Source organism: Ptychodera flava, chromosome 9 (genome assembly GCF_041260155.1).
Source record: "Ptychodera flava strain L36383 chromosome 9, AS_Pfla_20210202, whole genome shotgun sequence".
Taxonomy (NCBI): domain Eukaryota; kingdom Metazoa; phylum Hemichordata; class Enteropneusta; family Ptychoderidae; genus Ptychodera; species Ptychodera flava.
The window spans coordinates 35296933-35315288 of NC_091936.1; the positions used below are offsets into that span (position 1 = coordinate 35296933).

General features: G+C 37.1%; 2 protein-coding genes across 5 annotated transcripts in view; both read right to left on the reverse strand.

Moving 5' to 3' along the window:
- LOC139140835 (CMP-N-acetylneuraminate-beta-1,4-galactoside alpha-2,3-sialyltransferase-like) overlaps window positions 1-18356 on the reverse strand; it is a 145618-nt gene that overhangs the window by 78442 nt on the left and 48820 nt on the right. The window lies entirely within an intron of this gene.
- On the reverse strand, window positions 1600-6358 carry LOC139139708 (type 2 lactosamine alpha-2,3-sialyltransferase-like). Its single transcript, XM_070708567.1, has 5 exons — window positions 6241-6358; window positions 6009-6069; window positions 4388-4492; window positions 2609-2792; window positions 1600-1605 (listed from the first exon to the last, which is right to left on the reverse strand). The coding sequence occupies exons 1-5, from the start codon at window positions 6278-6280 to the stop codon at window positions 1600-1602; spliced, it is 396 nt and encodes a 131-aa protein (XP_070564668.1). The 5' UTR covers window positions 6281-6358.

Genomic DNA, 18356 nt, shown 5'->3' on the forward strand with positions numbered 1-18356 from the left:
GCCATTGTGACAGCCAAAACAGCATCCCCGAGATCATACATTGTTACTACGGCAAACAATCAGTCATATCGACGCAACAGACAACACCTGTTGAAAACAAAGGAAGAACCGATCGCCCCTGCTGAACCAATGGATAACGAGACATCCGTCACGCTTGTGAAGCCGCCGCCACCACTACAAGAGGCTGTATCCACGACAACAGCGTTCAAACCGCCACAAACAACTTCAACCTCATTGCCAAAGCTTGATGCTTCTGGGATGGAATCTACAACACTGCCAAAGAAATTGTTATCCTCCCCACAAGGAACACAGCGAAGGGATGAAATCCGCACTTCATATGGTAGAGTTGTTAAAAAACCGAACAGATATGGATATGATTGACGTTGATGAACGGGAACTGATATGAACTGAAAAACCGACAAAATTCGTTTGATTTCTTGTAATGTCCGTAAGTCTGTACAGTGCATATGTTTATATGTTTGATGTTGAGAACAAAAATTCCAGTTATGTTTGTGCATTTTCGTTATCTGAATTAATCAACGTACTAATTTATACTAAATTACTAAATCTATTATTATTAAATTTGTACTGACTCGTTTGATGTGAACAATATATAAAAACACTTTGACAACAAACCAATTTTCTGCAAATGATAAGTTGACCTCCAAAAACGGGGAGATGTCATGATCGCTAATCGATACTGTTACGTAATATATCATATGACCAGGTGCTACTATCAACGTGGCTTTTGCAATAAAGTTCAGTTGTTGTTGTTCAACGTGTACGGCTAGTCTGAGTGTCAATCATTACAGTATGTATGTATGTACGTACCTACCTACCTACCTACCTACCTACCTACCTACCTATTTATCTATCTATCTATCTATCTATCTATCTATCTATCTATCTATCTATCTATCTATCTATCTATCTATCTATCTATCTATGTTTGTATCTATGAATCTATGTTTGTATCTATGTATCTATGTTGGAGGAAACGGATAGGTAGGTGACGGATAAATAGGTGAATGGGTGGACAAACTGACTGATGAACAAATAAGTGAAAAGATAGATTGTTGGATGGATTAGTGCGCACGCAACTCTGCACTCAGTGCCTAACATTGTATGCCTGATACGACGAAAATATAATTCTGTTTAAATTACACTCTTGGACTAAATATTTACCTTAGAGGACAAAAATTTGTCACGAGCCTCAACATGGAGTCCTGGACTTACTAAACGGACCTGTTTGGCTGGTGTGGTCAGTACCCCTGGCACAAAGTTCTTAAACGTGTCTGTCTTTCTCGGTTCCTCCTGAATAAGTAATCGAGCGAGAAAGCAGTACAATAACCCAGAAGTGGAAATCTGTGACCTGATCTGATCAGTTTATCAAGCTCACCATACTCTTCATGCACATAAGTGTAAGTATGTGCCTCAAAGTGAAAGACTTAAACTTTTGCTCAAATTTTCCTCAAGAAAACTTTCAACCATTGTCTTACCGTGCCGAATTAAGAATAAAATTCTGGAGTCACCGAGCATAATTTGTTACTTGTTAACATTTTAGGATATTTGAAATTCAAAATGGCCGCCATCCCTGTGTTAACTCTGTGGAGAAAAAATAAATTTTTGATTTCCAAAAAACTAAGACAGTAAATATTTTTCTTACACCAAGAGCTTTAAAATTAGCCTCCATAAGCGGTAGATCAGAAAAGAATTGGAACAATTTGAGAGTCAAAATATCTGTCCCCGAGGCGCATTCTACCTTGATGGATTTTACCTACCTTGAAGTAACTCAGTGATAAAATATTTTTTAAATGTACTGTATGTAAATAGTCAAATATCTTATTTCCCTGAATATTCTTAATTTAAGAAGGGAGTTGACCTGCAAAACCTGCAATACATGATATATGGCTCATGACCCTTGTTATTTTACCAGGTTTATCTATCATTTAATACACATCTGTTTTTATTTTTTTTTAAATTGACATTTAGCTTGACAGCCCTTTTCAGATATTGATAAAAATGTTATGTGACCCATTAAATGAGGTAGATCGCGCTTCGGGGACAGGTATCCGGACTCTCAAACTCGTACAATTCTTTTCTGATATACCCGTGTTGAGGTTCATTTTAAAGCTCTTGGTATAAGAAAACTTTTCACTGGCTTAGTTTATCGAAATTCGAAAATTTTATTTTTCTCCAAAGAGTTAATACAGGGATGGCGGCCATTTTGAATTTCAAATATCGCAAAATGTTGGGTAATTTGTTTCGCTTGTTCAAACATTTTCACGGCGACCCGTGATTTTTATTGTTGATTTGGTAAGAGAATAGTTTCATTTTGAAAGTTTGAGCAAAAGTTAAGTCTTTCTCTTTCGAGGTGCACATTACTTAGAAAGGTATCCACGAACAAGGTGTTCTGAATGCACATGACTACATCATTATCATCATCGTCGTCGTCGTTGTTGACGTCGTCGTTTTTATACTGTTATTATTACCACTATCACCAACGCCACAACAATTGTAGAGACTGACTTATAGGTGCATTGCACACATGCGCACAACACCGTAACAAAACGTAAGCTTATAAAACAGCCAGTCAAATGCAACATACCATTTTGAGTACTGCTTCCAGCCAAACGATATCTTTTGGCTTGTAAACTAAAAATGCAATATCTGTATCAGTCTCATACAGAGATCTATTTGCAGCAGGTGCTGCACTCTCGGGGTAAATAAATCTAAATGTCGTCTTCTTTCCGACATCTACTTCATAGTTCTCCACCTTGGCATCGTTCATTCTAAACAAGTCATGAAATCAAGAAAATGCAGAATGTATTCAACAATCATCGTGGATGACAAAGTCCCTGCTGTAGTTGCTGATAAACTGTATTTTATACGCATCAGCCGCATGTGAAAGACTCACAGAGTTTGAAGAGTCTATGTAGACTCCCTTCACTAAAGTTTGCAATATTCATTTTTATGGCTGGACCGTCAGACATGTTCAATCGTCGTACACAATTGATAAATAATTGCCGGCTAAAATAAGGGAATGAGGGCATATTGCTAAGATCTTAGACTTTGCTACTTTCCCCATTTTCTTCTGTCTCTCAAACCATATCTACACACAAGTAATCATTCACACCAAGTGCTTATTCATATTTTGAACAACATCAGTAGAGACATGTGTATGAAATGACTCCTCACGAAAACTTTCCTTACAAAATGGATAACACACGGTCTAGTGCTGTACCACCAAACACCATGTTGTGTAAAGTTTGAAGAATGAAAGCTACCGCACCATAAACATGGCTCAAATTTAAAAAGGAAATGGCTACCGGGCATGAAGTCACATATAATCCTAATTTGAAACAAATTGGAAACTAGGTGACTTCTGGCCTCAACTGTCGAGAACATTATATATGTTAACGTATACGATGAATATATCAATATCAAACGTGGTATTTCAATGCAAGGATCTCTAAAACGTTGGGTATAGGTGGAACAGAGAAACAAAAACGGCAGCAGGCTTGTAGGTTGGTTGGTTGGTTGTCTGTTGGTTGGTTTAGAGACGATGGCGGCTAAAATTGAACATGGTGAATGTCATGTAAATGACATATATTCGCTTGTTATGTTTAGGAACAACAATATAGCATATTTTATTTGCCTTTCGCCTTTCGCTTTGAATCTCACAAAACATCACCTATTTCTTGAGACAATATCAGAGAATTGTTTTTGGTGACTCTAGCCGAAGGAGAACTTTAAGCGTATATCTCATGGCAAGTCAATACATGCACACTGTTCCACTGGTGTAGATGATATGACAGGGGCTCCCTGAGATGGTCTTTCAGTACCAACAGGTACAAATCAGTCTGGTAACTTAAAACACACCTTTCGTTTCACGTTTGTGCAGGAGAATTCTGCAAATTATTGTGCGTAGACTTTGCGTAGACTCCAGAAGTGTTAATGAACGCGGCCTTAAAGGTATTCGGTCATCTCTCTTTTAGTAGCCAATCACAGATTTTACGCGGGTGGCAGCTTTTTAAAAAGGGCGCCCTACAAGACCAGCCATGGCATACTTTCAGCGTGCGTCTGCACGATCTTTGACCTATCAAATATAGCGGACCGACAGCTACAGGTGTTACGGGGTCGTACTCTAAGCCCCGCTCCCTTTACCATATATCGAATATGCAACTTTACGGTGACATTGTACCTTTAACGTTGTCCATAATAAAACTTTGTCTCGTAAGCGTATCTGTTCTGGAGCAGATTCAAATCATATTTTAGGGTGTTGCAATACTTTTGGGATTTTATCTTGGAGACTGAAAGACGGATGAAAGTCTGCAGACCACGGATATACCATAAAACGACCGACCACCACAAAATACACGCATACCTGATTACAACATCGTATTTATCGATTTGGCTGCCTAGGTTTTTTCCGAGGCTGACCCCAGAACTACCAACCAATATGCAACGCCGACAAACTTCGTCTCTTTCCCTGTGAAATGAACATAGAATATCTCTATCATGAGCGATGTTAATGTACCTCACCCCTTTTCCAAAGACGAAATCTTAAAACCAGTCATACGCTTATATAACCACAATTAATAGGTTATATTTTTGAATTATATATACTAAGAAATACCTAGATATTTTTATTATCTACCGTAATCATCTTGTTATGTCAGAGAATGTCACAGGTCCAACATTGACATGAGAATTACGTTTGGAAGGTCCTTATTGGTCCTGGAACATTTCAGATTTGAGACAATGCTACCGGCCAGACCTGAGCCGTTGAACGGTTCAACTTTATCCAAAAAACGCCGTCGTCTGAATGGACTAGCCGCTTCAGCAACGTTGTAAACGCCCCCAAGCGGCAGATAATTGTAAACTGTAACAGTCATTTCACTTTCGTTATGGTGGCTGCACAGACTATTGCATCTCGGGTAACAATCGGTTTGATGAAGAGGTCAAATTTCTGATTACAGTCTGCTCAGATGAAAGCATCTAACAAACGTTGAAGCGAGCATGCAGGGTCAATCATGTTTATAAAAAATAGCTGAAATTTAGGCTATGCAAAAGTGCTCAACCGGACTTTCCGAGTTTACAAATCACAAACAGCGTCTCTCAAACGCATCCACTTTTACTTAGTGTGAAAGCAATATACGACCATGGTATGGTTGCTTTGTTTTTTTCTCCTGTTGCTGATAGAGGTAAAAAGCCAGTATGTTATCGATGTGTTTTTATATAATGTGCGTGGAAAATCTAAGTTCAGTCTCAGATTCATCGCAGCTTCATTTGACGAATGGTCATTAGTCATGTCCCTGTATTCCCCATCCAGTGCTAGTGTATTATTCGACGAATGGGAGGTCACTGTACTGTATTAATAACCCTTTGAGCGCCAAAGTCAATTTTTGTTACCTTTATGAAACATACTACACTCACTTTTTTCTTAATTTTGCTAAAATATTGAGAAAAAATGTAGCCGTTCAAATGCGATATCCATTTGGTCAAAAATTATAAAAAACGTACAGAAAAGTTCACAAAAAATTATAAAATATTGCATTAAAAGTTTTGTGGGAAAAATTACAGCAGGCAAGGTGTTAAACTCTGATCTATGGAGCACGCAGGTCGGCACACTAAAAGCAGTGCAGCAGTGCCAATGAAACGTCTGTAAACACTTTAAGCGCAGCGCTAGACTTGATGGGAATAAATGTAGCCTATATTTGTCAAAGGGTAATAGTGTGAATAAAAGGAAGTCATTGATGACAACGATGGTGTTCACAAAAAGCAACAACGCAAGAACGCCAGTTTTGAAGGGATTTGAAAAAAAAATTATCCCACTCCCAAATTGACTGAGATGTCTCACACTCGTTCGGGAATTTCCGTCTACATTCGTGCCCTGATCGTGTGAGGCAGAAATTCCCAAAGTGATGTGAGATATTCCATCTTAGCCCATTGGGGCGAGAGAGTTTGTTAGTGTCATCTAGGTAATACATAAGCATTTTGCTCACCCAAACCGGTCTCGTTTCCCAGCGGCCGGCAACATTTTCAGCACACTGTCTATGATATCGCCTAATCCAATGGAAAGGTATAAATGATTTAATTATTTGTTATATGTGGATGAAAAAAGAACAAAGGTTCAAAGATAAACTTGACAAGGTTTGTCATGTACATGGACCGCAACCACCCTTTAATGATTTCAGTACACTGTAGCTTGTGTCATTTTGACGTTTGTGTCCTTACCAGTACCGGCCATTCCGTACGGATAGCCCGTCCTTTTCATTCTTTCGAATTCTTTCCATGTCCGGTATCCCGGTTCCAAGAAAATGTGAGCATGTATGTCAAACCTAGATCGACGGGAGAGAAGTTTTCGAGGCAAAGATCATTATAATAAAATCAATTTCTTTATCGTCCCGCTATTTTTAATATTGACTTGTAAATCGATAATACAATTCCAGGTTAATTCAAATCCGTTTGGAAGGATTAAAATTAAATAGCATGCTCAGTTATTACTTGAGTTGAATTGAGAATCAAAACAGACATCACAGCTCTTTTTAATTTTTTTTGGCATGCCTCGATAAAAGGACATCAAATGTAGTGCGTGCGAACTTCTCTTTGTTTCAACATAAACAGTATGAAACTGATAAAGTCGGTGGACGTTTCTGTCTGTGCATTAGGTCTTCTTTGTTTTTTCGTGTCTTCGTAGTTTGGCTTTGCATAATGTTCACTTATTCCACCTTTCATGAACCGGCTCAAAATTACAAAAACATCTAACATTTGAAACAAAAATTGAAAAGATAATATATCGCATTACAAATAGACGCTACCATTTAGACAAAAGAAAACACATAATACAAAACAGAAAATCAAATTTATTAATACAGCACATGTAAAAGGCATGATCACCCTGTCCTGAAGCTATCGGACTCCGCAAAGTGAAGAAAAGTTTACAATACCGGTCAATCTCGCGTGAAAACGCGCCTGTGAAACCCGTCGATTTACTTTCAAAAAGGTAACAAGACAACTCTATACAAATTTACCATACAACAAGTGTAATGATTCGAAAGGTGCTAGAATTTTAGTAAGATATGCTGCTATTGTTGATAATGTTCTCACGTCATCACAAGTACGATTTTAGTTATTACACAGTATTTAATATTTCCACTTACTCGGGTATTAATCGTTTTACCCGGTCCTGCACATATCCTCGTTGACATGACACATTAACGGAAGACGTCGACGTTTTAACCTCGGTAACTTCCTTGTGTCGGGACGTCGAGGTATTCTTGGGCACTCTGCAAAGGAAACATAACAGTGTATTAGCTCGTCTCACGGAGGCCTGTCTTTCTTCCTACATAATTGCGTTTTGCTCAGAGTAAACCGTTTTGTTGAAGACCATGAAATAACGTCTATTGGATACTGCCTATGGACGGTATCCATGGATACCACTATTACCACGCAAGCTGTCTGAGACATAAATTCGAGTTGAAAAGAGTTAGATGGCACCATAGACAGAAGTCCACGATGACACTCACTGTTGCAATAATAACTAACTGGTAGAGCGGTCAGGTCACTTCTTGGATACAACACGATTTTTCTCGTTCGGATTTGCATAGTAATGAGCTACAAGATATGATGAACTCACGTACCGATATCAATAAAGCAAAGAAGGCAAAATAAAAAAATTCTTCTTGAAAATAAGTGTGTACGAGATAAGTCAACTCACTGATTGACCATCTTTACTTCACAAACTTGTGATATAAGAGAAGCCTACACCAGCAAAATAGCTTGCATTGGTTTATGGACGCAAATCAAAATGCCTCTATAACTCAGTCTTATTTGAGACTTAGAAATTGTAGAGATCTCAGTTTCGTATAATCGATTTTGCTTGGTTTTTGGAAAACATTACATCTGATTCTGTTAGCTGAGATATTGATTTTCCTTTGGTTTCTACACTTCACTGTAGATGATCCAAACGAATAAAAAACAGGCTGTTTTCACAAACAAGAAGGTGTTTGGATGATTTTTGGTTGATAGTTCGACATCATTTCTCAATCATCAACTGCGTGCATCTTGAAGTTCACCGGGCTGACCTCACTGTCAATTACAAATACCGAATGCATCAAATTTTGCCAAGATATAAAGAGCATCAAATTCATGTGGATGGGAAAGTAAAGATAATCATGCACGTACTTTGAAGTTGCGATTTTCTTCACACAACTAAACTTATGTCGGAGTAAAACTGAGCCAAAACATGCAAAAAAAAACACATTGACATGGTACTATGACAGTCGAAGAAACAAATTCGTTCACATGACGTACCAAGTAAATGGACAGTTCTGGAAAATGCCGTAAGTCTACAACAAAATTGAGATTGAGAAGTTCCCGTGATTGAAATTGGGTGCCTTTCTCTCTCCTTTTCCTGCAAAGTTCATATTTCGCCATCAGGTCAAGTTCGTTAGAAGTAGTGAAGCACAGTATGTAAAATTTGGTGTATTTTAACAAAAAATTGAACATTTGAAGGCCCCTGAAATCACAGATATTGTTAATATGACTGTTATGGACTAAAGCTGTTCGAACAGACAAAGCCAAATGGGTGGAAATACGTATGGTTTGGGCTCAATACCGCTTTTCACTTAATTGACTGATGGATGACATAAAAATATCATACATTTTTCATTGAATAATCTATCAAACTATATGGAATCAGAAAATGTAAATAATAAGGAAACAAAATATTTTCAAGTCCCTTCCCCTTTATTCGCAGAGCAAAACTTTTAAGTCCCCCTCACTGCCCACAAAATTTCGAATCCCCCAAATTCCTCCAGCCCTCTCACTAGTATTTGTGAATGCAGCCTTATAACACTCCTGACCATCATGCTGAACTCCATGTGGTTGTCTTAATTTACTTTGATGTATGCACTGCAAAATACATTGTGATAAGCACGTCTATGTAGGCGAAGAGCAGGCAACAAGGGAACCTTCATTTTGATGCAATGACTAGGGCTCTTGAATTGTTGCCATGGTGTATTCTTGATGATCTGCATATTGATGACTCTATTGAAGTATTTTATGATATGACTTTTACAGCGATTAAGGATTTTATTCCAGCTTACAGACCAAAACGACAATATCCTGTTTGGTACGACAGGGAATTAATTTCAGCACTTAAGGATAAGAAAGCTGCATTCCGCCCAAAAGAGAAAGACAACAACAGTTATGATCAGTGATAATCTCTGAAGTCACATACTATCGAGGTGTGCTACAGGTTTCAGCATTCCTGTTTACAAATTGTTTTCAACATCTCTTTATCAAGGTTTTTTTCCACATGTCTGGAAATCATCAAACATCATTCCAATTCATAAATCAGGCAGCAGAGACATGGTCACTAACTACAGAGCAGTTTCTTTACTCCCTACATTATCTAAGGTATTTGAGCGTCTAATTACAGATATGATCTATGCCCATATTAATCCAATGATTTTGATGAGCAGCATGGCTTTGTTAAGCATAGATCAACTACTTCAAATCTTACTATTCTCCTCAATAGTGCAAACGATGCCATTGACAATAGAGCACAATTAGATGTCATTTACACTGATTTCAGCAGAGCGTTTGATAAAGTAAACCACGCTCTCTTGCTTCATAAGTTACAATTTTTGTGTTTTCATAAGGATCTGTTAAAGTTGTTTCATAGTTACTTAAGTAACAGTAGGCAAAAAGTACTTATTAATGATACCTCGTCTTCGTGGTGTGACATAACGTCCGGTGTACCGCAAAGATCAATCTTAGGTCCTCTTTTTTGTTTTATACGTCAATGATTTACCCCTTACTCTTAAGAACAATTCTTTATTATTTGTAGATGGTACCAAACTATACAGTAAGACTTGTAAATTTGAAGACTGTTACAATTTGCAGTCATCATTAGAAAAACTTGTACAGTGGTCAGATGCTGGAAATTACCCCTAAATATTGACAAATGTGGCATAATGACGATTTCTTTGAAAAAGAATCCTATTGTGTACGACTATCACATCAGTAACAAATCTCTTGCCAGGCTTAATCGTCCGACAAACCTTTGTATTATACCTGACATAAACCTTTATTGTAACAAATATGTAGACCATATTGTTGCCAAGTCAAATCGCATTGTTGGTTTTATTAAGCGTAATTTTAGTCTTACTGACAATGCTTCTGCTGTTCGTCGTTTGTTTGTAACAATGGTTCGTCCGATTTTAGAATACAACAGTTTTTTTTTAATTCTATCTCAAAGCACCAAGTAATGAGAATGGAATCAATCCAAAAATGCTTTCTCCGTTTTTTACATGTCAAACATGGTTTTCATGAGGACAGCAGTGTATGGTGTAATTTTGACTATGACTTACTCTGCAATTTTTGGTCCTTTCGTCTGGCACTCAAACGAGGAACATGCAAATATGGAATATTGTAATAGAGTCGACGTTACAAAGAGAGGGTTCATTGGTCGCATTTCCCGCTTATTTAATCCACTCAACAGTACTACTATTATTGACATCTTTGCCAATTCTATGCAACTTTACAAAACAAACATCCTTGTGGTCTTGTCTGTGTGATTTTTAATCTGTCTGTCGTATGTTTCTTTTATATAGTTTCTTCATTTTCAATATTGTCTTTTAATAGATTTATATTTTATATTTCATTTTTTTACTTGTCTGTAAGAGGCTGCCAGCTGGCGTAGTTGACGAGAATAAAATGAAACAAAAAATAATTAAAATAAAATAGTACTTACAGGGGATAAGCCGGGGTAATTCCGTGAACACCTGTGCGGTAAAATGTGACCCTCCCTATCCGCTCGTCTAAAATGTGACCCCCCTGTCCGACATTCTAAAACTTGACTCCGCTAACCACTGCAGTATTCTCCCCCGGAATAACTAAACAGTATCAGCTAATTTTCTTAATAATTGGTTTGATTGTTATGTAATTTAGGGAGGGAGGGTCGCAATTTATCACAGAAGCATTTTTGAAGGGACTTGATATTTTTTACATTTACATTCGATAAAATATGTAAATTTACTTTGCTTGAAGTTGTAAGTAAAACGTGCAAGTGTGTACAAAATATTAGATTGTCGGATTTCACCGAAAATGTTGATTCACTACATATGGTAGTCTATGAGAGAACTATGAAGATTTTTATTAATATAAAACTAGCAATATCTATGCATTTATTGACGTTTGATAATTGATATAAATTTACTTGATTAGACAAGGGTGGTTACAAATGGATCTGTGTGCAATAAATTTGATTTTGGAATTTAACCGAAATGCTGATCCACTATACATGGTAGTCTATGACAGAACTATGAACATTCTTTTGCAATATAAAACATAGCATCTTTCATCAGTTTTAACTGTTCAAGATGTTTAATGTAGGATACCGCTGCATCTTCTTTGCTTTTAAAGCTTGTTGATAATGGGTATGTATTTAAAAGAATCAACGTATTTCATCGGTGATTTCCTATTGAGGAAATATTACATGGACAATCGAAGGTTTGGCCGTAAAATTAGCCTCTGTTAAAAGTGACCCTCCCCTAGATAGGTTTATAAAATGACCCCCAACTTGAACAGTTTTAAAAAAAGTGAACCCCCATTGCCCCGGCCAACCCCCACCTGTAATTACTGAAGGCTCCCTTAATTAGGTTTTCCAATCTTCCTTTTGTGTCCTTCGCCGTCATTCTATGCCTTCCTTTTAGTTTTCACTCACATGGCTTGCCTCTGCTAATCTCGACACTGAATGAATGTCTGGCGTGTCATTTTGATATGATTTCCATGTTTCCAGAGATTGAATATTCGGTATTGCTTGGGCATCTTGATATTAAAGTCTTCATCATTTTTTCTTCATTGCCAGGGAATTCAAAGGATGTTAATGGGAAATAGAAGGACACGCCACCTTTACTTTAAAGTAATTGCCATAGTGGTAAAAATTCTATCAACTCATATCTGAAGAAAAACGATCGTGCACGGTAATATAGTGCCCTGGCGGGGCATGTTCTGTTTCACATACAACGCACGATGAAAGACCCTGGAGCGCGATCTATGGTAAAACCTAACTTCATCTCATGACAATTATACATGGAGAATGCCTCTGTACAAAACAAAATCAAAAATTCTAAATCCATCGGGGCAAACTTATGCCACTCACGTCTGATTACTCAGATAATCCTATGGATCTGTTTTCTTTCTGTTCCCATAGTTTTTACAATGCCTATATATGACTGCCCTCTTTGCAACCGAAAGTACTTACTCATTATTTTTGGTTTTGCCTGTTGCGTTCCTGACGGAACTGCTGGTTAGCACGGCTTCTTTGTACTGGTATCTGTCACTCTTGTTGATGTTCTGCCAGTGTATATGTGTGATGATCGACGTCTGAAAGAGCCATGGCGTGTTCAGGTACAGAAACATCAGCACCAAGGAAGAGAACAGTACAATCAAAAAGAATGTTCGCTTACTGAACATGAACACCATTATGCGATGGTTCAGTCACAGACAGACTTTCGTTCAGTCCGGAAATGATTGGCACGGTAAAGGCGAAAAGGGCAATACGAGTCTCCGAATACTGATTCCTGCGTCATAGGATGGTTGCCAGGTGTGAATTCTTGATACTGGAGGTACAGCATGAATATGCCAAGCTTTCGCTACCCAATGGAAGGTGTTACAGAAATAAACTCATGATGAGAGATTAGGGCCATGTGGACATAATGATACTGGGAACATCTGCAGCACACGTTGTAATAGCAGCAACTACCATTTGGATTTAAATCACAGCAATAGGTGCAATATATATTATTTAATAATCTGTGAAGCTTCTACATGTCGACAGGCGCGAAGTTTTTCATGTACATATTGTCGAGAAAGGATATCAATCTTGTTCATTTCAAAGGTGAAAGGGCATTTGCAAGGAAAATGCATCAATTTTACCAAAGTTGGCATGGCTGTAAAAGGGGATCAGAATGGGGGAATCTGCATTACAATAAGAAGAAATACCGGAAGTGATAAATAATCATTGGTATGAGTTAGTACGTACCCTACATGTTGTGAAAGAATAAAGGACGGATGAATTTATAGCATTGCCTGCATGGTGACATAGGCGAAACTACTGATTTCCACTGAAGAAACGATATCTAGTTTTACCTCAACACATGGTGTTGTAATGAGTACTTGCCTTTTTACTTCATATTAGTTTTGTATATTTGTACGTATTTGTGTATATGTGCGCACGTGCATGAGTGTGTGTTTCTGTTTATTTATATATCTGTCTGTCTCTCCCTCTTTCTATACATACAAACATTCCCCAATATATATATATATATATATATATATATATATATACACATATATATATATATATATATATATATATATATATATATATATATATATATATATATATATATATATATATATATATATATATACACATCTATATTCCATGAGCAGAGAAATCTAACATGTTATTAGATCGAGAAATGAGAAAAGATCAAAACTTATTCATAACTCTGAATTTCAGGCATTTTAGCCTTCACTTGGCCTGATTCATCTGACTTTCTCATTGTCTTTTTATTCGAATCTCCAATCCTTTATTTTGGTTGGTGGATCCAGTATGTTGGGCGGTAAGGAAATTTGACAGGCAATGTTTATTCCCATGTCTACATATAGAGATTGGCTCTGAAACCTTAGTGAGAAGCCCTGAATTCTACCTCCATTGATGATGTGTCGCTTTTCAACCAGGCACAGATTACATCTCTTTGTAGCATATTAACGTTTTTTATTTTTTTCTGTAATGTATATGGACATGTTTGAATCCGAAATATGAGGAATATAATAATTTCATTATGCAGGTGCATTGGGAAGGATCGACCCTTTAATTTCATATGGCTCGTCATTGGTCTTTAAATTCGCATACACATTTTGACAATTCTGTGCTTATGTATGAGGGTGTACTAAGTGATATGGGGATGGGGTAGCTTGGAAGATTGAATCTGGAGCGCTATTTTGTTCTCCCTTTTTTACCCGAGATTATTTTTTTTTCAACCGTGTGAATTCCGGCTTTTGTGTTTCACGATTCCTGTCAGAGGACTTTTTTGTGGACACATAAATGTCAATTTTCACTGTTCTAGTTGTTGAGATGCTTTTCTTCACATGATATGACAAAACTGAATACGAACAGAAATATAAAACAGCACTGAACTATAGGCAAACAGCATCTGCTTTGGAAGGCTGTGAAGTTGGAAAGAAAATAGAAGCATCTTTTACTGACACAAAAACTGCCGATGGAGACAAATCAGAAGCCATCGACCACTGTTAGTGATTAAGTTTGTTCTGATTCGATAAAGTGGCAATTTCTGTTCAAAACACTGGATTAATTTAACTTTGCAACAATGGATCAAAGTTTTATACATATATCCTAAACTGTGTTATGATAGAAGCTTTAGCTCAGTTAACTTTCCTTTCGGTTGTGGTGTGAGGTAATGGGGACGCCGTCTCGCCTATGTTGTTTATCTTTATAATAGCGCTTGAAGTTTTTCTCTGCTCACTGCAATCAGACCAAAATATTAAAGGCGTAGAGATACCCCGGTTATAGCTCTGTTAAATCCTCCTCATATGCAGACGATTTGACATGCTTCCTGGCAGGTATTACCTCATGTAACAATACCTTTATTAAGGTAGATGTCTTTAGTACAGTCTCCGGTCTTAGAATAGATCCTATCAAAAGTGAAGCCCAATGCCTTGGTAAAGATAGATTTAGGAAAGACAAACGCTTGGTCGTCAAGTGGCCGTACACCCCCATTTAAAATGTATCTCATATGATACCGCACTTGCTTGAGTTCTAGCTAAGGGCATGCCTGATATTTTTGCAATTGTAAAAGCTCAATGCATTATCTGGTTACGTCGTTATCTGGATGAATCTATAGTGATACCATTGAAATATGTTTTTTTCAAATAAATTGCAATGTACGGGCTGTATGGAACTAATCATGCGTTCAAACTTTCAACATCAACTTTTTGCCCGTTCACCTAAACCCTTTTCGTACTACCATTCTAAAACATGGAAATCACTGACATCTCCACCTGGCACGGAGATTCATTTTTTAGACCAGTAGTGTATCCGGAACAATGAAAGTATTCTAGTTGCAGGGGAAAAGTATTTTCTTTAGAGATTTGTATGAACTCGGCTTTAAATATATTGGTCACCTCTTTGGTACCAATGGTAACATTCTAAAATGGGAGCACGTAGTTCAGAAGGGTGCAATAAACTAGCATTTTCTTGGGTCGTCTGCTTTAATTTCTTCCTTGTCGGCTGCTTGGAAACAGAATGCCGGGATGCCAACATTTACATTTGGACACGATGAGGGTGTGCTCGGCTCATAAGCATTCATTATCATATCAACCAATGCACCACAAAGTATATTGTAGACGGTATTGTTAAGCAATACTTTCTTCTTCCTCGGTCAGACATAGTTTTCATAAACATTTTTAACAGTCTTAATTGTGAGTGGGAATATATTTACCACTCATCTTTTCAGTTAACCTTAGATACTACACTAAATTGCGTTAATTTCAGTGGAAGCTGATACATAATATTCTGGTAACAAATGTCACCCTTTACAAAATGACACAACTCAGAGTTCACTCAGGTGCTTGCACTTTTCGTGCAGACAATGAGGAAACTCTTCTCCATCTCCTTTTTCACTGTAATCATGTCGACCGATTTTGAAAAAAATTATAGTGATACATTGTTGTTTTGTGTTTCGTTGCACATGATTGGTACTGAGTGTATGGATGTCTGCAAAATGAAGTTTTTAAAGAGTATCTGGTTGTTTACATCAACAAAAAATTGTCGCCTTACCTCTGTCTCCCTGCCTGACAAATCAACACCATACATAGGTTACACCAAGGTAATAAGTAATTATATTTTTTAATTTTATTTCACATAAAATATTTCTTCAATGACAATTAAAATGAAAATATCTGTGCGCGAAAATGAATTTGATCAAATTGTAAAAGTACAAACATGATCATGAAAGACAAAAGCATTGCTATAAACAGTGCTTTTGTTTCTATACCAGTAAAATAGTTGAAATCACGAATCAAAAAATATTAATATTTGATAATCAATGAAAAAGTGAATCTTAATAATCAGAGGTAAAAAGATCCAGTATAGCCTTGCTTGATGAGTAGGCTTGGTGATTTCCGAAAAGCACCCTTTATAGGCAGAAAAATGTTTGTTTGAAGGTATTTCATTACTGTAACTGAATGTCAGGCTTATGATAGCTGTGTTGGAAGAGGACTGGGTTTCCAGACTCCGCTGAATCCTGTGACTGTTTTGCTTGGAAATTCACAGTTTACGAAGATTGTTAATTTTCTACTACTATGTTTAAAAGACATATAATGTTTATATTGTAAGATGTAATAAAAATGAGCTTAACTTTGCAGACTTTATTAACTATGTCCAAAATGAGTAGAAGTTAGAATTCTTCATCGCCAACAGAAAAAAAAACCAAAGTTGGTTAACACATAGAGAAATGGGAAAAACATTTTACAGCTAACTGGTTAACAACGATGACTTGTTATTTTCTCTGATACATTGATCATATGTTACTTTGCTGAAACTTCTGACAGGTAATGAAATATAAATTACACTATAACCCAAACGGGATTCGAACCCCCACACACTCACGGCAACATCGCCTAGCTGACAGGTAATGAGTAATGCGACTGTTTTTCCTTTTATATGACCTTCATAAAAATCTTATTAATACAAAAAATAAGTTTGTTCTGGGTGGTTTGTTAAGAGCAGGTGACACTAACCGACTAACGATTTGGAAGACTACAAATGCATAGAGGTAGAGAATTACTGATAGGATTAAATAGGATTAAGTAAGGTTAAGTAGGGTTTACGAATTCGGTAAAATGAATCCATTGCATTTTTAGGCTATCCATATTTCGATGTAGAAATCACAGAAATACATGGGAAATTATGTCTAAATTGCATTGTGTTACGGATCTCGGGCCTAGGAAAATGATGTTTTAAAGCAATTTTTACAAAAATCGCTGCTAACTTGTGAACGAATTCAGAAATCAAAATTACGTGAGTTGCGCGATACATTTTGCAGCTATGCATTTTTCTAGTTTGGACAGAGAAATCACATTTGTTTGTAATATATATCGATGTTTACTAGTGTTGAATAGCAATATTGCGCTTGAAGTAGTTGCTCTTGTGCAACGTGTTCTGTCTTATGAGATACAGGATGAAATTTGACGTTATTACGGTATTGCTTCTTCGATTTCGACATGAACATTCGGTTGGCCTGAAAATGCCACGGATTGTGCACGATACATTTTGCGGCCAGGCAGTTATCTAGTTTGGAAAGAGAAAAGATATGTGTTCAATCAATCCGTGGCATTTTCAAGCGGCGAAATGACGAAATAGCGAAATGAAGGAATAAAGAAATGAAGAAACTGAAGTATATAGAATGAAATAAATCCGATTTACAGACGGTCGTTTCGATGTATTACTCGCGTCACTTGCTCCTCGCTGTCCTGTTATTATAGCGCCCGTATGTTAGTAAGGGAAGGGGTGAAATTAAAGGGCGGGGGTCTGGCTTATTTCAAAATGACGCTGTGCTTAAAATAGTGACCCTTCAAAAGTGTTGGTGACCTCCCCTGTTTTGATGCGCTACAAACAGTGACCCTCCCCAACGTGTCACAGTCAACATCAATAATATTTTGACTTTTTCTCTCTTGGCCATCTATGATTTCAACTTTAAATTTGACCGAATTTGTTTAAAAATTGATCAATCAAAATTCTTTACATTAACTTTGTAGACCATATGGGCAGATTGCTACATTGCAAATATCAAAATCTTCAGTAATGCTCATGTTAACTTTAAGATGAAGATTTTTGAAGCACCATTTTTCAGAAATTTCTCTGACCTTTGACCTGCCCTCTACCTCTGCAGCAAAGCTATGGCTATATATTTTCCTATCCATTTCGAGAGGGCTAGCGTCTATTGATTAATAGCCGGTAAGGGACGAAAATGCACGACTAATGTTTAGGGTTGCTGGTGACCTATGACCCTCATATCACCCTGTACCTTATTAAGTATACACATGTATAATTAAAGGATAGAAATGTCACGTGACCAGGATGACTTTGGCATCGATTTCATAAATATGCCTAGATATCAATGACTTCCAGAGCTACAGGATGACGCACCTAATTAATGGCGTCACATCCTGAACCTTGTTAATTATATGTCTAATGAAGTATTTTTGATGTTGACTGTGACACACAGGGGTGGGTCTTTTTTGGCGCATAGAAA